Below are 21517 nucleotides of genomic sequence, written 5' to 3'. Positions count from 1 at the left end.
GGCGAGAAGGAGGGCGAGCTTTAATCGGGCCAAGGCGGTGCTTCATAAAAAGAAGATAAAATTTGGAATGCTGCAACCGGCAAGACTGTGGGTCACATATCGAGGGAGGCACCACTACTTTGAGACGGCGGATGAAGCGTGGACTTTTATTGTGGAAGAAAAACTGGAATGAGCGGGTTATTAAAAAGAACGTTTGAACAAAGTGGTGGGGCGAATGTGGAGGGCGAAGAGGGGGGTTAAAAAAAAAAGGGGGGAAAGAGGAGTTTTATGTACTAATCCTGCGATGTGGTAACTTTTCTCTCTTCCACAGGTGGTGATGGGGGGAGGAGGGGAGGTGGAGGAGATGGGGCGTTGGCCATTGGGGGCGGGGCCAATGGAGAAGCGCGGGCTTGGTTCCCGCGCTATGATAATCATGGCGGGAATAGAGAAGCAGGAAGGAGGGGGCGTCGCACGGTGCGAGCCGAGGTCACGGGGGGATGCCGAGGTCGGCCAGAGTTTGCTGACTTCTGGGAGCAACATGGGGGGAGTAATTACGCTAGCGGGGGATCTAGCGGGGGGGGGGGGGTGGGAGGGGGGAATTACTGGGTTGCTGCTGCTGGGGAGAGGAGGGAGCTGGTATGGGAGGGGATGGGCGGGGGGGCACCGCCTGGGGGAGATACAGCTGCGTGGGAACCGGGTGAGGAGCTGGAAAAAGGGGATGGCTAATCGACAAGGGGGGGGGTAAGAAGCCCCCCAACCCGGCTGATCACGTGGAACGTGAGAGGGCTGAACGGGCCGATAAAGAGGGCACGGGTACTCGCACACCTTAAGAAACTTAAGGCAGATGTGGTTATGTTATAGGAAACGCACCTGAAACTGATAGACCAGGTTAGGCTACGCAAAGGATGGGTGGGGCAGGTGTTCCATTCGGGGCTAGATGCGAAAAACAGGGGGGTGGCTATATTAGTGGGGAAGCGGGTAATGTTCGAGGCAAAGACTATAGTGGCGGATAACGGGGGCAGATACATGATGGTGAGTGGCAAACTACAGGGGGAGACGGTGGTTTTGGTAAACGTATATGCCCCGAACTGGGATGATGCCAATTTTATGAGGCGGATGCTAGGACGCATTCCGGACCTCGAGATGGGAAAGCTGATAATGGGGGGAGATTTTAATACGATGTTGGAACCAGGGCTGGATAGGTCGAAGTCCAGGACTGGAAGGAGGCCGGCAGCAGCCAAGGTACTTAAAGATTTTATGGAGCAGATGGGAGGTGTAGACCCGTGGAGATTTAGCAGACCTACAAGTAAGGAGTTCTCGTTTTTCTCCTATGTCCATAAAGTCTACTCGCGAATAGACTTTTTTGTGCTGGGAAGGGCGTTGATCCCGAAGGTGAGGGGAACGGAGTATACGGCTATAGCCATTTCGGATCACGCTCCACACTGGGTAGACTTGGGGATAGGGGAGGAAATAGGAGGGCGCCCACCCTGGAGAATGGACATGGGACTAATGGCAGATGAGGGGGGGTGTCTAAGGGTGAGGGGGTGCATTGAAAAGTACTTGGAACTCAATGATAATGGGGAGGTCCAGGTGGGAGTGGTCTGGGAGGCGTTGAAGCGGTGGTTAGAGGGGAACTGATATCAATAAGGGCACATAAAGGGAAGCAGGAGAGTAAGGAACGGGAGCGGTTGCTGCAAGAACTTTTGAGGGTGGACAGACAATATGCGGAAGCACCGGAGGAGGGACTGTACAGGGAAAGGCAAAGGCTACATGTAGAATTTGACTTGCTGACGACGGGCAATGCAGAGGCACAATGGAGGAAGGCACAGGGTGTACAGTACGAATATGGGGAGAAGGCGAGCAGGTTGCTGGCACACCAATTGAGGAAAAGGGGAGCAGCGAGGGAAATAGGGGGAGTGAGGGATGAGGAAGGAGAGATGGAGCGGGGAGCGGAGAGAGTGAATGGAGTGTTCAAGACATTTTATAAAAAATTATATGAAGCTCAACCCCCGGATGGGAGGGAGAGAATGATGGGCTTCTTGGATCGGCTGGAATTTCCCAAGGTGGAAGAGCAGGAAAGGGTGGGACTGGGAGCACAGATCGAGGTAGAAGAAGTGGTGAAAGGAATTAGGAGCATGCAGGCGGGAAAGGCCCCGGGACCGGATGGATTCCCAGTCGAATTCTATAGAAAATATGTGGACTTGCTCGCCCCGGTATTGACGAGGACCTTTAATGAGGCAAAGGAAAGGGGACAACTATGTCTGAAGCAACGATATCGCTTCTCTTAAAGAAGGAAAAGGACCCGCTACAATGCGGGTCCTATAGACCTATTTCCCTCCTAAATGTAGATGCCAAGATCCTGGCCAAGATAATGGCAATGAGAATAGAGGAATGTGTCCCGGGGGTGGTCCACGAGGACCAAACTGGGTTTGTGAAGGGGAGACAGCTGAACACGAATATACGGAGGCTGTTAGGGGTAATGATGATGGCCCCACCAGAGGGGGAAACGGAGATAGTAGTGGCGATGGATGCCGAGAAAGCATTTGATAGAGTGGAGTGGGATTATTTGTGGGAGGTGTTGAGGAGATTTGGTTTTGGATAGGGGTATGTTAGATGGGTGCAGCTGTTGTATAGGGCCCCGATGGCAAGCGTGGTCACGAATGGACGGGGATCTGCATATTTTCGGCTCCATAGAGGGACAAGGCAGGGATGCCCTCTGTCCCCATTATTGTTTGCACTGGCGATTGAGCCCCTGGCGATAGCGTTGAGGGGTTCCAAGAAGTGGAGGGGAGTACTTAGAGGAGGAGAAGAACACCGGGTATCTTTGTATGCGGACGATTTGCTACTATACGTGGCAGACCCGGCGGAGGGGATGCTAGAAATAATGCGGATACTTGGGGAGTTTGGGGATTTTTCAGGGTATAAATTGAACATGGGGAAAAGTGAGTTGTTTGTGGTGCATCCAGGGGAGCAGAGTAGAGAAATAGAGGACCTACCGTTGAGGAAGGTAACAAGGGACTTTCGTTACAAAGAACAAACAAACAAAGAACAAAGAACAAAGAAATGTACAGCACAGGAACAGGCCCTTCGGCCCTCCAAGCCCGTGCCGACCATACTGCCCGACTAAACTACAATCTTCTACACTTCCTGGGTCCGTATCCTTCTATTCCCATCCTATTCATATATTTGTCAAGGTGCCCCTTAAATGTCCCTATCGTCCCTGCCTCCACTACCTCCTCCGGTAGTGAGTTCCAGGCACCCACTACCCTCTGCGTAAAAAACTTGCCTCGTACATCTACTCGAAACTTTGCCCCTCTCACCTTAAACCTATGCCCCCTAGTAATTGACCCCTCTACCCTGGGGAAAAGCCTCTGACTATCCACTCTGTCTATGCCCCTCATAATTTTGTATACCTCTATCAGGTCGCCCCTCAACCTCCTTCGTTCCAGTGAGAACAAACCGAGTTTATTCAATCGCTCCTCATAGCTTATGCCCTCCATACCAGGCAACATTCTGGTAAATCTCTTCTGCACCCTCTCTAAAGCCTCCACATCCTTCTGGTAGTGTGGCGACCAGAATTGAACACTATACTCCAAGTGTGGCCTAACTAAGGTTCTATACAGCTGCACCGGCTCTTGGAAAGAGCACCCTACCCAAGGTCAACACTTCCACCCTATCCCCATAACCCAGTAACCCCACCCAACACTAAGGGCAATTTTGGACACTAAGGGTAATTTATCATGGCCAATCCACCTAACCTGCACATCTTTGGACTGTGGGAGGAAACCGGAGCACCCGGAGGAAACCCACGCACATACGGGGAGGATGTGCAGACTCCGCACAGACAGTGACCCAAGCTGGAATCGAACCTGGGACCCTGGAGCTGTGAAGCAATTGTGCTATCCACAATGCTACCGTGCTGCCCTTACCTGGGGATCCAGATAGCCAAGAATTGGGGCACATTGCATAGGTTAAATTTAACGCGGTTGGTGGAACAAATGGAGGAGGATTTCAAGAGATGGGATATGGTATCCCTGTCACTGGCAGGGTGGGTGCAGGCGGTTAAGATGGTGGTCCTCCCGAGATTCCTCTTTGTGTTTCAGTGCCTCCCGGTGGTGATCACGAAGGCTTTTTTTAAAAAAGGATTGAAAAGAGCATCATGGGTTTTGTGTGGGCCGGGAAGACCCCGAGAGTGAGGAAGGGATTCTTACAGCGTAGCAGGGATAGGGGGGGGCTGGCACTACCGAGCCTAAGTGAGTATTATTGGGCCGCTAATATTTCAATGGTGAGTAAGTGGATGGGAGAGGAGGAGGGAGCGGCGCGGAAGAGATTAGAGAGGGCGTCCTGTAGGGGGACTAGCCTACAGGCTATGGTGACAGCCCCATTGCCGTTCTCACCGAGGAACTACACCACAAGCCCGGTGGTGGTGGTTACACTGAAGATTTGGGGACAGTGGAGTCGGCATAGGGGAAAGACTGGAGCCTTGGGGGGGTCCCCGATAAGAAACAACCATAGGTTTGCCCCGGGGGGAATGGATGGGGGATATGGAATGTGGCAAAGAGCAGGAATAACGCAACTGAAAGATCTGTTTGTGGATGGGAAGTTCGCGAGTCTGGGAGCGCTGACCGAGAAATATGGGTTGCCCCAAGGGAATGCATTCAGGTATATGCAACTGAGGGCTTTTGCGAGGCAACAGGTGAGGGAATTCCCGCAGCTCCCGACACAAGAGGTGCAGGACAGAGTGATCTCAAAGACATGGGTGGGGGATGGTAAGGTGTCAGATATATATAGGGAAATGAGGGACGAAGGGGAGACTATGGTAGATGAACTAAAAGGGAAATGGGAAGAAGAGCTGGGGGAGGAGATCGAGGAGGGGCTGTGGGCAGATGCCCTAAGCAGGGTAAACTCGTCGTCCTCGTGTGCCAGGCTAAGCCTGATTCAGTTTAAGGTATTACACAGGGCGCATATGACTGGAGCACGGCTCAGTAAATTTTTTGGGGTGGAGGATAGGTGTGCGAGGTGCTCGAGAAGCCCAGCGAATCATACCCATATGTTTTGGTCATGCCCGGCACTACAGGGGTTTTGGATGGGGGTGACAAAGGTGCTTTCAAAAGTAGTGGGGGTCCGGGTCGAACCAAGCTGGGGGTTGGCTATATTTGGGGTTGCACAAGAGCCGGGAGTGCAGGAGGCGAGAGAGGCCGATGTTTTGGCCTTTGCGTCCCTAATAGCCCGGCGCAGGATATTGTTAATGTGGAAAGAAGCCAAGCCCCCGGGGGTGGAGACCTGGATAAATGACATGGCAGGGTTTATAAAGCTAGAGCGGATTAAGTTCGTTCTAAGGGGGTCGGCTCAAGGGTTCACCAGGCGGTGGCAACCGTTCGTCGAATACCTCGCAGAAAGATAGATGGAATGGAAAAAAGAAGGCAGCAGCAGCAGCCCAGGATCGGGGGGGGGGGGGGGGGGGGAGGAGGAACCAGAAGGACTCTCAGGGTTGTTAATATATACTGTATAATATGTATAGGTCGTTGCGACAGATAATTATATATTGGACTGTTAAATTATATTTTTGGAGAGTGTTACTTGTGATAAGGCAGTTGCCAATTAGGGTTAGTTTTCATTTTTGTTATTTATTATTTATTCATTTTTTGTTTATAAAATAGGTCATTGTTATTTGTGTTGTTATAATATTGTGTAAAGGATGCACAATGTACTGTGTTGGTTGACCAAAAATTTTCAATAAAATATTTATTAAAAAAAAGATCTTCTTGGCTCTATTAGCCACAAAGTCATGGGAATGCAAATCTATAGATATAAAAGCTGCCTTTTTGCAGGGGCATCAGCTCCAGAGAGACATTTTTCTCTGTCCTAAAGAGGCAGCTAGCACAGAAGTGGTACTCTGGAAGTTGAACAAATGTGTATATGGATGAAATGATGCGCCTGAGTCTGGTATTTTTCGGTAAGGTCAGTTTTGTTAAAGTTAGGCTGTTGCCAGTTGAAAGCAGATCCGGCACTACAAAATAAATCTTTCTGGCATCTTTATGGTGCATGTCGATGATTTTTTGTGGGGTGGGACTAGTGATTTTGAAGCTATTGTAATCTCTGGTTTGAGGAAAGAATTCAGGGTTGGAAGTCAGGCTTTCGGTGCATTTAAATATATTGGACTGGAAATCGGACAGACTAAGTTAGGGGCAACTTTACGTCAGCAATCTTATTTGGAAAGCATCAGCCCAATAGCAATTAGTCATGGCTGGGTTTCACAAAAAGACGCAATGGTTTCAAAGATGGAAAAAGAGCAACTGTGAAGTTTAATTGGGCAACTGAATTGGTTAGGTAGACAGACTAGACCGGATGTGAATTTTGATGTCTTAGAGTTGAGTATAAAAATGAATGATCCCAAAGTGGAAGACATAATAAGAGCAAATAAAGCATTGGCCAAACTAAAAATGCAGGAGTGTGTTTTGAGACTCCCGGTTTTAGGTGACCTTAGGCACTTGAAACTCATAGTTTATAGTGATGCATCCCATGCAAATTTATGTGATGGGGTTTCAATCGCAGGAGGTTTTATAATTTTCCTTTTGGGGAACAATGGTAAATGTTGCCCTCTTGTGTGGGAAACAAAGAAAATAAGGAGAGTGGTCAAAAGCACTTTGGCGGCTGAGACGTTAAGCCTTGTAGAGGCGGTGGATATGGCTTTTTATGTATCTTAGATATTGACAGAAATTTTGGGATTAGGGGATTTGGGTAATATACCTATTGACTGTCACATTGACAATAAATCCCTGTGGGAAAATGTGCATCTACAAAAAGTGTCAATGAAAAAAGGTTCAGGATAGACATCGCAAGTTTGAAGCAGGTCTTGGACAGAGGGGAAATAGCAAAAATTACATGGGTCGACAGTAGCTATCAATTGTTAGACTGTTTTACAAAAAGGGGGGCTAGCTCACAGAAACTTTTGGATATTGTTAATGAAGTGCGCCTGTTTCTGTGACTTTTTTTTTTCTTCAAAAAAAAAAGAAGAGGGGAAATTGCGAGTGTGTTTTTGAGTTTCTTGTAATTTTGTTTTCACCTAATAATTTTTTTTTCTCCAAGGAAGGGTAGACTTAAGTAATGGGTTAAGAGACATTCCAATTAGTTGTCTCATTTATGTTAAGTATCCAATAATTGACACTGATATGTAATGCGGATTCAGGTGACACTGATTTATGTAAAGGGGCTTCAGGTGGCCTTTGTGTCAGGTGATGTGAAGATATAGTTTTGTGCAGAGTCTGTTAAAGTTAAATAAAGGTGTTTGTAAAAGGAGCAATACCTTTGACTCTTTATACAACAGCAGCTAAACATCTAACAGGTGGCTCATTTGGTTTAGGCTTCGGCCTGAGCGACCGATGTGCCCTGTCCAACTCGTAGCGGGAGAGTTATTCCCCCTCCCCCATCAACTTAGCAAACAACTTTGCAAAGTACTCAGTCGGCCTCGGGCCCTCCACCCCCTCGGGCAGACGCATGATTCTCAAATTCTGCCGCCTCGACCTGTTCTCCAGGTCGTCCACCTTGGCTCTGAGCCCTTTGTTGGCCTCCGCCACCTTCCACAGTTCCTTACCCATTGAGGTGAACTGGTCGCTGTGCTGCGACAGAGCCTCCTCCACCCCCTTCAACTTCTCTCCTTGCTCCCACACCGCCGTCAACGTCTTCATCACTGCCTCCTTTACTGGAGTGATCTCCTCCTCCACCTATTCTTTTAGTGAGGTCATCATCTCCCTCCGAAGCATCTCCAAATACTTGGCAAACAGCCTCTCGAACTGCACTGACATCATCTCGGTTAGAGTTTCCACCGTGAAGGGGGTGGTCCCACCCGACGACCCAGCCCCCGTCATCTTTCTTCCTGCAGGACTCTCAGCAGCACTCACCGGCGCCCCCTTTCGCTCGTCCCCTTCTTTCCAGTACCTTTCTTCTGGGATTTCAACATTCCTCAACCTCCTTATGACTTCCCACACCAGCTCATCCAAAAACTACCCCTGAGACCGGGCATAAAAGTCCAAAAATTCTCGTAGGAGTCACCTAATGGGCGAGCTCCACCTACATGTCGCCACCAGAAGTTCACAATGGAATTTTGAATCCCACCTAAAACACCGATTGACCACACCCTGGGAATTTCTGGGGTTGAAATTTCTCAATTCCTCCTGCCCTAAATGTTAAATGTTAAAGGTGTTTCTGTCCTCATTACTTTTAGTTATAAATCTTCTTTCGCAGCTGGTGGCCCGATTCTAGACTATCTCACCATCCCCTTAACATAGTCTGTCTTATTGCCAATGGGCCCATTTGTGTTATGAGTGCTGCCAGGAAGGAATACCTGCCCAGGAACTGTTTAGAGCCCCTGACATTGGTTCTAGCGGGGTGTGCCTTCCTGCAAATTTAACCCCGGTCAAAACCGGAAGCCTATCCGTATTTGTAACTTTATCTACTCTATCAAAACCCCTCATACTCTTGGTGCCTTTGTTAAAGCTCCTACTGGTGGCTGTACTTCCAGCTACTCAGGTCCTAATCCTTTCTGCCGCTCGACCTCTCTGTCCTTCTTTGGGTCCTTAAAAACCTACCTCTTTGACCACGCTTTGGGCCATCTCCCCTACTATCTATCACCGTATGAAGTTTGGTGTCACCTTTTGCTTTATAATGCTCTTGTGAAGTGACTTGGGCAATTTTATTATGTGCTATATAAACACAAGTTGTTGCTGTTGTTAACCTTCTCTCCTCTGAGGGGAAAACTCCCATCTTCTATTTTGATATCCGTTCTGTGCCGTTCCCAAGGCCTTCCAGAACCACATACAATCCTTCAGTCGGGAACTGGGCAGTGATTTCAAAAGCTTTACCATAACTTGGTAGAATGGCCAAACCCTCAATGCCTTGCAGGCTCAATAATGGAGTCAAATGGAAGTAAAAAGCAGAGTTTCACACTCTCTCTCTTCCAGCTATGGGTAAGATCATTTATACATACACTGCGATAACAATCAGATTCTTATTTCTTTACCTTTTGCAGGGCCTCTTATACATCCAGTCGATTATTTCTATGATCTGGGACAAATGAACAGCTTAGAGCAGCCTAGTACCCGAATGGATTTACCCCGATATTCAAACCCGGTGCCTTTCACCCTTCAGAATCTGACAACGGCGGTTCCTCAGGCGTCCGATTTTCACTTCTCTCTTTATGTTCTGCTTCCACCTCCCGAGCACAGCATTCGATTCCAGCAGCCGCCCGTTACCGTCTATGAAGGGAGTCAGACATTCTATACCACACTGCCCATCCAGGTGCGGAATGCGGTTTACGCTCCAAGGTCATCAGGCAGCCAAGCCAGTCAACCCCAGGCACCCTTGCCATCCCTGGGCAACGCCAATGCACACTGCCTGCCGTTGCAGCAATTCCGACAGCTGGACTGGAAGCAGAGGCAACACTACCAGTCTCAGGAAATTCAGGTCCTTCAAGGAGTGCAGGCCGAAGTCGTTCACCCCCTCAGCAAGCAGCAGCAGTACCACCATGCGCCAACACAGTATGACTTTGATGTTATCTCCGAATCTGAGACAGTTGAATCTGAACCTGCCACAGGCCAAATTCTCAACCTTACAGCCTGCGATGATGACCTGTCACAAGAGAACAGGGGACGACATCCCATTGGGCATCACCAGGCCCAAAGCTCTGACCAAGAAGTTGAGAGGGGCTGTGGAAAAGGGGATGGCGTTGGTTCAACGGACGAAAATGAGGAATGTGAGAAGAAGTTGATGATGCTCACGTTTGAAGATGCAGTGATGATGTTTGACTTTGAACTCTTTGAACATCCGGCGTTGAGTGGCCACCTTCCAGAACAGGAGCAAGCTCCAACTTTTCACGTGCAAAACAAAGGAAGGAACAAGGAGAGACAGAAAAGGGCAAACGGGAAGGTCGACGAGGAGGCCCTGCCAAAGGAGGAGAACTCTGGCTTCTCTGCATTGGAGACGCAACATTGTGCCACTGTTAAACTGACGTTGGCCAAGAGGCCGATGCCCTCGGCCCGCATTGAAACTCCCAGTCTTCCGCGTGGATTCCCCAATGATCACTCCTTTTACAACCTGAAACCCGAGCAAGTCAACTTGCAGATGCTGTTGGAACTCGAGGACATATCAGATGATGAAAGCTGCTGGGCGTCATTGAGTCTCAAGAGTAGAATAGCAGTAAAGCACGGCTCCCGCATTGTAGAAACCCCGCCAAAAGCAGAGGTTCTAACCAACAGGAAAAGGAAACGACAGTTTCTGGATCTTGAATCTTAAGTGACTGAGACAGTGCGGGAGCAGGATTTGTAGACGACGCCCTAGAGCTGAAGCCCCTTGAACTTTCAAGATATGAATTTTAGAACTTGTATATTATTGGATGCTGAATTGTAGTACAATATGTTCTAAACATCAGTCTTATATGTGTTTAATTTTATTTCAATTCCATGCCATGTTAATGTCTGCGGCTCGTGTGATGGGCCGAGGACTGCTTTACTTCTATACCCCTGACAGTTTTGTGGCGAATACGCTCTGCACTCGACGCCCCAACTCTTGTGGGGTATATTCCTGGAGGTTTCATCACCCGACCTCCCATTGCCAACCATATCCCACCCCCACGAAATAGCCTTTTCTTTCACCTCCACACCTTAAAACTACTTTACAAACGGAAGGAAATGGGGTGAAGCACAGAGACGTTTAAGAGGAACGGTTTTAGGATTTTTCGCCCGGGTTGCTTGTGACAGTATCTGTGAGCTTCCAGGGCAATCCATACGTGTTGGCAACCTCAGCCGTATGTGCATGAACAGTGTAGAGTATTACCCAGGGGCTGGTGCACGAACGAAGCAGTGAATTCCGTGGGGGAATTTCATTGACTCGATTGTATATGGCACGAGGAAGCTGTAAGGGCCGAAAAAAGTCATTGCATAGAAGAGCGGCATGGAGCAAATGCTCGATTAGACAGGGGACCTGCATAAACTAAAAGGGACATTGGTCAGAAGAACATTGCAAAGGCTGAGCTGTGTGTTCCACAGAGTAATTGTGTGGTGAACAGTGTCTCTGGAAAACATGGCTCCCTTGTCATGCAATATTCAATTCCTATTGTTCCCCTTGTGTAACACGCTCCACAAGATGAAGAAGGAATTAATATAACTATATCGCACGCCTCTAAGAGTCCTCTTGATGTGTCGCACAATTTTTTGAAGAATGCTTTGAAGGCAAATTGAGCAATCGAATTTCACCCAACTGGGTTTGCCAATCAGGAGATAGGTGACCAATATCTGGGCGCTGTTGTTTGGGGGGGGGGGATGGATGTTGGTTAGGAAAATGGAACCTACTCTTTGAAAAGTGTCACGGGGTTTTAATGTTCTCTTGAGCAGGGAGGCAAGGCCTCCATCTGAGACTGTCAGTACACCCCTGACAATGCAGCACTCCCCCAGGGACTGCATTGAGATGTCACGAGCTGGAAGCAGAGTTGAAGGCACCCCCCCCCCCAAACCTTCTAACTCAAAATGCTTCCAAATTAATACCTGCTCAAGTTCATAAAGCAATAGCCTGGACAGCTTTAAAATAGCTCTACTGTATGGTTAATTCCACACAGGGGAGGAGCATAGCTTATTGTTGGAACCCATCTATGCAGCTCTGGAGCATTTCAAAATTTATAATAATTTTATTATAATAATAATTATTATAATAAATTATTGTTATTATTATAGCCCATGCCTCAGGATTATTTCAATATTTTGGCTACTCCTGGCCTCATTTGCAACATGGCTGAGACATAAGCCTCAGGTGAGGGGTGTTAAGGAGCTAAAAAAAAATCACTTTGTTACTGTGGGCCTGTGGCATTGAAAATCTTTTTTTGAAGTGTCCCATGGGCATGGTTTAAACAATGTGTTTGATTGCTGTCATATCTGGTGGATGCCAGCCTTTTGAAATTTAAGTTTCCTCCACAAATTCCTCAAGGCTTTTAAAAATGTACTCCACAACAAGGATCCCTAAATATTCTTTACCATCAACAGCGCGTTGGTGCAAATGATGGGAAATATGTTATACAGCCCATTATCCTCTTCTGGCTCCCATTATACTATTTGCCTGGTGTCCTTCATACAGAACATTCGAGGGCCTGGAGAGGGAAGCAGAAAGTACCAGTTTGAATGAGGGTAAAAGCCAAGCAGCAGCTACAACTGGGGTGGGTGGTTGAGGTGGAAGAGAATGTGCAAAGATGTGCAGATTAGATGGATTAGCCAAGCTAAATTGCCCCCGAGTGTCCAAAGATTAGGTGGGGTTACAGGGAGGGGGCAGGGGAATGGACCTGGGTAGGGTGCTCTTTCAGAGAGTTGGTGTGCAGGCTCAATAGGACGAATGGCCTCCTGCACTGTAGGGATTGCAGCAGGTTGAATTGGAGGGTCAACAGAACAGATTGTGGGTGCAATTGGCGAATGGGAGTGCCAGCAAGATTTTTGGCTGCCTGTTCTGGTTGGCCATTTTCCTGGAGATATCATCACACAATCTCCTGCCTCCAACCACCCCACCCCCAACCAATACTTCAGCCATGGGTCGCCAAACACGTCCAATGCCGCATTGCCCCTGCCTTCTACACCAATTGGAAAGGGAATGGACTAATTTCCCCCATTGGACAAGACTTGGCTGTCAATCAAATGGCCTTTATTCCCCAACTGTGCGTGGTGGTTTGTTGAAAAGTCAAATGTCATCGTGTTTTAATTTACTTTAAGATTACAAATCTAGGAATTGTGAAGTATGAATGTGTTTTAAAATGACCAGAATGCTGCGCTTTAATAAAATAAATCAAAACTTGGTGGGGAAACGAATGCAAAACGAATGCCTTCAGAATCCTTTAGCCATGTTCTGCCAGCTATAAGAAAGGTTTCATTTTGGAGGATTGTGTTCAATTCTTAACTTGTCTCCTAAGATCCACTATGATCTTATTGAATGGTGGAAAGTGTTCGAGGGGCTGAATGGCCTACTCCTAATTCATATGTTATTGACTAGAATAATCTTATGATCAAAAACTCCAAAGTGTTTAAAATAACTTAATTGCTATTATATATATTTTTTAAATTTAGAGTACCCAATTAATTTTTTCCAATTAAGGGGCAATTTAGTGTGGCCAATCCACCTACCTTGCACATCTTTGGGTTGTGGGGATGAAACCCACGCAAACACGGGGAGAATGTGCAAACTCCACACGGACAGTGACCCAGAGCCGGGATCGAACCTGGGACCTCGGTGCTGTGAGGCTGCAGGGCTAACCCACTGCGCCACCGTGCTGCCTAATTGCTATTATATTTCTTTGAAGAAAGTCAGTTATTGGGTGGGATTTTCCAGCCTCCCCCTCCACCAAACACGGCATGTGTTCCTGTGGCGGAGGTGGCCCACCATTGGCTAGTGGCAGGATCTTCCGGTCCCTCCGATGCCTTGGGGGCTTTGTGTTGCCCCGCACTCTCTGCCGGCGGGTTGTGTCGCAGGAGGGTCACCATTGAGGGGACCGAAATATCCCACAGCACCTGAAGAGAAACTATTTGTGGAGGTGTGGGAAGAGGGTGAGGATGGTGGTGGTGGTGGAGTGGGAACTAGCTCTTCCAGAGAGCCAGCACGGATGATGGGCCAAAAGACCTCCGTCTGTGCTCGAACCATTCTATGAGCCAATGAGCTACATGGGAGTGCAGACGTTTTAAAAATTAAAGGCAAATTATTTGTTTGCAAATGGTAACTAGAGCAGTTGTCAATACGTTTGAACCAAATAAAAGGAAAACAGTTTGTCTGAGTTTATTGTAAATTGCAATGTGCCAGAAAACTTGGTTTCAAATAAAGTTTCAAAAATCATGTTTCTGGAGGGGATCATGACACCGGATACTTCGTGAGGAAACGTGTGCGTTTAACAATTGTCTTGTGTCTTCATTTTCATTATCATTTCATTATCAGATTCTGTGCCACCCACCGCCGATAGCGGAGTTCCCGATGTGGTGGAGAATCCAGAGTCAGGGAGGGCACCGATCCATTTCCCACCTGCGCTGGGATCGAGGTTCAAGCCCCGGGAATCATGTGGGCGAGATTAGGTGCAAGTCCTAACAAGTGTGGTCCTGACACAATGGTAGACCAAGGGGATAACTCTTTTAAAGGATTTGCCCCAAATATCCATCGGAGGGCCACCCCCCCCCACACACAATGCAAGACCTATGCACCCTACCTGCACCAGAACCCTCCCAGAGACCCCCAAAATTAAGAAGAAAATACATTTAGAGTACTCAATTAATTTTTTCCAATTAATGGGCAATTTAGCGTGGCGAAATCACCTACCCTGCACATCTTTTGGGTTGTGGGGGCGAAACCCATACAAATTCGGGGAGAATGTACAAACTCCACATGGACAGTGACCCAGAGCTGGGGCCGAACCTGGGACCGCGACGTTGTGAATCAGCAGTGCTAACCACTGCGCCACCGTGCTGCCCAAGACCCCCTAAATAAAGATACCCACCACACCCCCTAAATTAAGAAACCCCCCAAGAGCCACCCAGAAGAGAGACCCCTGGCAGGAAGCCCCCCAGAAGGGGGAATCTCTTTTTTTTAGGGATTCTCTTTTTTTAAGGGGGGGGGGTTGCAAGTTACCTGTACAATGGGGTGGGAACCCAGAAAATCCTGGGGTGGGGACTGAATTGCGCTTCGGGGAGGGGAGTTGCCCAGCCACGGGAGTATACTGGGTCAGTGTTTACTGTACTTGCGGAGTGGCACGCATTAACAGCGCTGTCGAGTCACCAGAGAATTGCGATTTGGCGTGTACCTGGTGCCCACCATGATTTTGGCATCAAGACCTATTCTTCTCCCAATCGTGTTTTGTGATTCTGTCTCCAGCCGACCGAGAATCCCGCCCCAGAAAATTGTTTTATCTTCTTGCCAATGTCCCCTCGTCCTTCAGCGCTTTGATAGAATGCTTTAAAGATTTCACAAAATGTTCGGCCAATCCATTTGTTGCAGGATGATATGGAGCTGATGGCTTGACATTGTTCTATGTTCTAAGTGTACACAGGGAGCAAGTTCTCTTTTAAGTAGTCCTCAAACCCCCTTCAAAGTAAACGATCACTGGCAATCTGCTCTCGTGTTTCCAAATATTTCCTCTGGTTTTCAATGGCCTGCTCAGTCATCGTGACTTCTGGCCATTTCGAGTGTGCATTCATAATCATTAAGAACATTCTTCCCTTTCTGTGCTTTTATCCATTTCACCCAGAGGTAAGTTGGTTGATGGGGTGCCAATCAAATGGGTGCTTTGTCCTTGATGGTGTCAAACTTCAAGTGTTATTGGAGTTGCATTCATCCAGGCAAGTGGACAGTATTCCATCACACTCCTGACTTGAGCCTTGTAGATTGTGGACAGGCTTTAGGGAGGCAGCTGGTGAGTTACTCACCACAGGATTCCCAGCCTGACCTGCTCTTGTCGACACAGCTGATCCAGTTCCATTTCCATAAAATTCCAACAGTGCAGAAGGAGGTGATGCATGTCCATCGAGTCTGTATCGACACTCTGAAAGAGCACCCTACCTAGGCCCATTCTCCCGCCCTATCCCCATAACCCCACCTAACCTGCACATTTTTCGATTGTGGGAGCAAATTGAGCACCCAGAGGAAACCCATGCAGACACGGGAAGAACGTTCAAACTCCACACATAGTTACCCAGGCCAGAATGGAAACTGGGTCCCAGGCAGCAGTGCTAACCACCGTGCCATCCCCTTTTAAAAAAATTGATACACCCCATAGAACCCCTACAGATCCAATTTCTCTGGCAATGATAACCCCCACAATGTTGATAATGGGGAATTCAGCGATGATAATGCCACTGAATGTCGAAGGGCAATGGTTAGGCTCTCTTGTTGGGCAGACTGATGGTATAACACTATCTATGGGTGGCACAGTACCACAGTGGTTAGCACTGTGCCTCACAGTGCCAGGGACCCGGGTTCGATTCCAGGCTTGGGTCACTGTTTGTGCAGAGTCTGCATGTTCTCCCCATGTCTGCGTGGTTTTCTTCCGGGTGCTCCGGTTTCCACCCACAAGTCCCGAGACGTGCTTGTTAGGTGAATTAGATATTCTGAATTCTCCCTCCGTGCAGCCGAACAGACGCTGGAGTGTGGCGGCTCGGGGATTTTCACAGTAACTTCATTGCAGTGTAAATGTAAGCCTACATGTGACACTAATAAAGATCATTATTAAAGAACCCTTGACTCAGACATGTTTTCCCGATAAATGACCAAAAGATGGCGCCAAATATCCAAGATTCAGCCAAGGCTGGAAATGCTGATGGCAGCTAAAAATTGAACAGCAATTCAGCAATTGAATTGAAATGGCAAAAATGAATTTTGGAATTAAATTAGATCTATTGGGGCAAATGGGATCAAAGGTTATGGGGAGAAAGCAGGATTAGGCTATGGAGTTGGATGATCAGCCACGATCGTGATAAATGGCGGAGCAAGCTCGAAGGGCCAAAAGGCCGCCTCCTACTCCTACCTTCTATGTATCTATTGGTGTTCAAAAAACATATTACTAAAGTTTGTTACTAACATAGAACATAGAACATAGAACGATACAGCGCAGTACAGGCCCTTCGGCCCAAGATGTTGCACTGAAACAAAAGCCATCTAACCTACACTATGCCATTATCATCCATATGTTTATCCAATAAACTTTGAAATGCCCTCAATGTTGGCGAGTTCACTACTGCAGCAGGTAGGGCATTCCACGGCCTCACTACTCTTTGCGTAAAGAACCTACCTCTGACCTCTGTCCTATATCTATTACCCCTCAGTTTAAAGTTATGTCCCCTCGTGCCAGCCATTTCCATCCGCGGGAGAAGGCTCTCACTGTCCACCCTATCTTACCCCCTGATCATTTTGTATGCCTCTATTAAGTCTCCTCTTAACCTTCTTCTCTCCAATGAAAACAACCTCAAGTCCATCAGCCTTTCCTCATAAGATTTTCCCTCCATACCAGGCAACATCCTGGTAAATCTCCTCTGCACCCGCTCCAAAGCCTCCACGTCCTTCCTATAATGCGGTGACCAGAACTGTACGCAATACTCCAAACGTCGGACAAACGTCCGAGTTAATTCTAGATTGTTCTCCTTAGAGCAGAGAAGATTAAAGAGGATTTAATAGAGGTGATCAAAATTAGGAGAGAATAAATTAGTGTTTCCAGCAGCAGGGAGGAGCACACAAAATCCAGGAGAGAGATGAGGAAAGATTTTTTTAAATAAACACAGCGCGTTTGCTATGATCTTCCACCAACAATCTGCCCTGGTCGACCAACGTTGATGCTACGACCAAGAAAGCACAGCAGCACCTATACTTCCTCAGGAAATTAAGGAAATTCGGCATGTCCACATTGACTCTTTACAGGTACACTATAGAGAGCAGCCTATCTGGATGCTTCATAGCCTGGTGAGCACAGCCTAGTACATCACGCAAAACCGCCTCCCATCCATTGACTCGGCCTGCACCTCCCGAGCCTTGGGAAAGCGGGCAACATAATCAAAGATCCTCCCACCCAATGGGAGGAGAAGGGGATTAAGACACATGGGGTCGGTTTGCAGGACTGAAGGAGCTGGGAGCAGGGAGAAATGTTTAGATACATGCAGGTTCGAGATTTTGTCAGAAAGGAGATACAGGGCTTCCCGGTGGAACCGGCCTCCACATTGCTGGAGGAGGTGTTGACGACAGGGGGACTGGAGAAGTGTGTAGTGTCAGCGGTTTACGGGGCCATTTTGGAAGCGGAGAAAGCACCACTGGAAGGGATCAAAGCAAAGTGGGGGGAAGGATTGGGAGAGGATATAGAGGAGGGGTTCTGCTGTGAGGTGCTCCGGAGAGTGCATGCCTCCACCTCGTGCACAAGGTTGGGGCTGATACAGCTGAAGGTGGTATACAGAGCACACCTCACGAGGGCGAGGATGAGTCAATTCTTTGAAGGAGTAGAAGATGTGTGTGAACGTTGCGGGGGGGGGGGGGGGGGGGGGGGGGCGCTAATCACATTCATATGTCTTGGTCCTGTCCAAAGCTAGAGGATTACTTGAAGGAGGTTTTTAGGGTAATTTCTAAAGTGGTGCGCGTGAAACTGGATCCAGGCCCCCGGGAGGCCATATTCGGGGTGTCGGACCAGCCAGGGTTGGAAACGGGTGTGGAGGCAGATGTTGTAGCCTTCGCCTCGTTGATCGCCCAAAGACGGATCCTGATGGGTTGGAGAGCAATCTCACCACCCTGTGCCCTGGGGGGCGGGGGGACCTGTTGGAATTCTTGACTCTTGAGAAGGTTAAGTTTGAACTGAGGGGAAGGATGGAGGGGTTCTACAATTCATGGGCATTATTCATTATGCACTTTCAAGAACTGGATAAAATCGAACATTAGTTGGAGGGGGTGGTGGGAGGGTTGGGGGGAGGGGGGCAGTGTGTGTTAATGGTGGCTATGGGTGATTCCTGATTCCTTTTTGTCATTTGTTTATGTGAACACGCGGGCTAATGTTTGGGGTTTGGTGGGAGGATGGGATCGTTGTTGTTGATATGGGGATTGACATATTTGTTACTGATTATTGTTTATTGTTGGTGGGTGTAAATTTGGGAGAAAATGTGCAAAAGGAGAATAAAGAAATTTTTTTTAAAAACTCCCACCCGGGTTATTCTCTCTTCCATTGGGCAGTACATACAAAAGGCTGACAACACGCACTATCAGGTTCAAAACAGCTTCTTCCCCGCTGTTACCAGATTCCTGAATGACTCTCTTATGGACTGAACTGATCTCTTGACACATCTTCTCTACTCTACTGAGTAGTACTACACTCTGTACGCTTCACCTGATGCCAATGTTTATGTATTTACATTGTGTATTTAAGTATGTTCTATGTTTATTTTCATGTATCGAACAATCTCTCTGGACTGTAAGCAGAACAATACTTTTCAATGTGCCTCGGTACATGTGACAATGAATAAATCAAATCAAATCTGGGATGTGCTACCTGATTCAATAGAACTTTTGAAAGGGATTTGGATAAATACTTGATAGGGGAATCCATTTTCTGGGCTCTGGTGAAAGAGCAGGGGGTGTTAGATTAATTGGATAGCTCTTGCAAAGAAATGCTGGCACGGGCCTGATGGGCTGAATGGTATCCTTCTGTGTGGTTCTGCATGGTAGTACAGTGGTTAGCACTGTAGCTTCACAGCTCCAGGGTCCCAGGTTTGATTCCCGGCTTGGGTCACTGTCTGTGCGGAATCTGCACATTCTCCCCGTGTCTGCGTGGATTTCCTCTGGGTGCTTCATTTCCTCCCACAATTCAAAGATGTGCAGGTTAGGTGGATTGGCCATGCTCAATTGCCCCTAGTGTCCAAAAAGGTCAGGAGGGGTTACTGAGTTACAGGGATAGGGTGGAAGTGTGGGCTTAAGTGGGGTGGTCTTTCCAAGGGTCGGTGCAGACTCGATGGGCTAAATGGCCTTCTTCTGCACTGCAAATTCTATGGGCGGGATTCTCCACTCCCGCGCCGAAGTGGGCGCGCCATCGTGAACGCCGTCGAGGTTCACGACGGCGCGAAACGGGCCCGATCCCGACCGATTCAGGCCCTGACAATGGGCCAGGATCGGGGCCGTGTCATCTACCCGCGCCAGGCCTTGTCGCCCGCGTAAAGGCGGCGCCGCATAGATAACGCGGCCGGCGCCGCATAACGGGCGTCATCCACGCATGCGTGGTTGCTGTCCTCTCTAAGTCCGCCCCGCAAGAAGATGTCTGACGGATCTTGCGGGGCCGCGGAAGGAAGGAGGTCCTCCTTCAGAGAGGACGGCCCGACGATCGGTGGGCACCGATCGCGGGCCACCCCACATTTGAGGTACCCCCCGGTGCAGGATCCCCCCTCGCCCCCCCGCAGGCCGCCCCCCCAACTTTCACGCACCGTTCACAACGGCAGCGACCAGGTGTGGACGGCGCCGGGGGGAACCCGCCGTTTTGGCCTGGCCGCTCAGCCCATCCGGGCCTGAGAATAGCGGGGGTGCCGGAGAATCGCCATTTTGGGTGTCTCCGGCGATTCTCCGGCCTGCGACCCGCGAAACTCGACCGGGCCGTTCCCGCCGCTTGGGAGAATTGCGGGAGGGCGTCGGACCGGCGTCCCGGGAAATTTTGGCGGCCCAGGCGATTCTCCCAACCGGTGCGGGAGTGGAGAATCTCACCCCATGTACCTGGGTCAGGGCCAGGTTATGTTTACAACCTTCTTAGACTGTCTGTGTGCCTCCCACCAGTAGAGAGCGATACTGACATATGTTACCTTCAGGTAGTGCTGGAATGGATAGACATACGCAATGTTGATGGAAATGTCCGTCAAGCCTGACCCACACTCATGACAGGAGAATTGTGGCTTAATACTCCACCCCCTACACCATCTCTTGGGAGAGGGAGACATTTTTTTTTAAAGTATCAAGGAAAGGCCCAGGATCATTAAAGGTAAAAAATACTCTGGACAATTCCTCTGACTCCCGCGGAGGGAGGGAGGGTGCAGGGTGCATGGGGAGGGATGGTGTAGGATGTCCGGAGAGGGATAGGAATTAGGAGCAGAAGTAGGCAATTCTGCTCCACCATTCAATCAGATAATGGCTGATCTCTTCCTGGTCTCAAATACACTTCCTTACCTGTTCCCCATATCCCTTTAACCTGTTTTGTATCAGAAATATATCAATCTCCTTCTCGAAACCATTTAATGACTCAGATTTTCACCGAGTTCTACAAATTCACAGCCCTCCTCATAGTTTTAAATCTCCCGCCTATTGACCTTTTTTTGTGACTCTTGTTCTAGACTGCTCCATAAGGGGAACATTTGGTCTACGTTTACTTTATCAATCTCTTTTAGTACTTTATATACCTCGATCAGATCCCCTCTCATCCTTTTAAACTCGCGTGTATAAGCCCAAACTGTTTAATCTCTCCTTGTGTGACCATCCCCGGAATCAATCTGGTGAACCTCTTCTGAACTGCCTCCAATGCCACCACATCCTTCCTCAAATAAAGAAACCAAAACTGGACACAATACTCCAGGTGTGGTCTCGCCAACACCCTATACAATTGCAACAACACTTCTCTACTTTTATACTCCAGTCCTTTTGCAATAAACGCTATTATTCCATTTGCTTTTTTTAATTACATGCTCTACCTGCACACCATCTACAATTCATGAACAAAGATACCCAGATCCTTCTGAATTGATTTTCCATTTTAGATAATAACTTGTTTTTCTATTAATTCGGCCAAAATGGCTAACCTCACACTTATCTACATTAAACTCCATCTGCCTAATTTTGGCCCAATCTCCTAGCCGATATCTGTTTGCAAAATCTTCATCTCCTCTTCACTGCCTACTTTCCCACCTATTTTACTATCATCCACAAATTTTGCTGTGTTACTCTCTATCCCTGCTTGCAGATCATTTTTATAGATTGTGAACAGTGGAGGTTCGAGGACTGACACCTGCAGCATCCCACTAGTTACAGTTCGCCA

The 21517-nt window shown here is 48.2% G+C and overlaps 1 protein-coding gene across 1 annotated transcript in view; it reads left to right on the top strand.

Moving 5' to 3' along the window:
* LOC140407834 (uncharacterized) overlaps nucleotides 1-10399 on the top strand; it is a 32020-nt gene extending 21621 nt beyond the window's left edge. Inside the window, exon 2 of the mRNA XM_072495075.1 lies at nucleotides 9008-10399. Within this exon, the coding sequence (XP_072351176.1) occupies nucleotides 9008-10269 (1262 nt within the window). The 3' untranslated portion in view covers nucleotides 10270-10399. The remainder of the gene's footprint in view (nucleotides 1-9007) is intronic.
* The last annotated feature ends 11118 nt before the right edge of the window (nucleotides 10400-21517 follow it).

The sequence above is a fragment of the Scyliorhinus torazame genome, chromosome 2 (genome assembly GCF_047496885.1).
Source record: "Scyliorhinus torazame isolate Kashiwa2021f chromosome 2, sScyTor2.1, whole genome shotgun sequence".
In the NCBI taxonomy this organism is placed as follows: Eukaryota; Metazoa; Chordata; class Chondrichthyes; order Carcharhiniformes; family Scyliorhinidae; genus Scyliorhinus; species Scyliorhinus torazame.
This window is presented reverse-complemented; position numbering and strand designations above follow the sequence as displayed.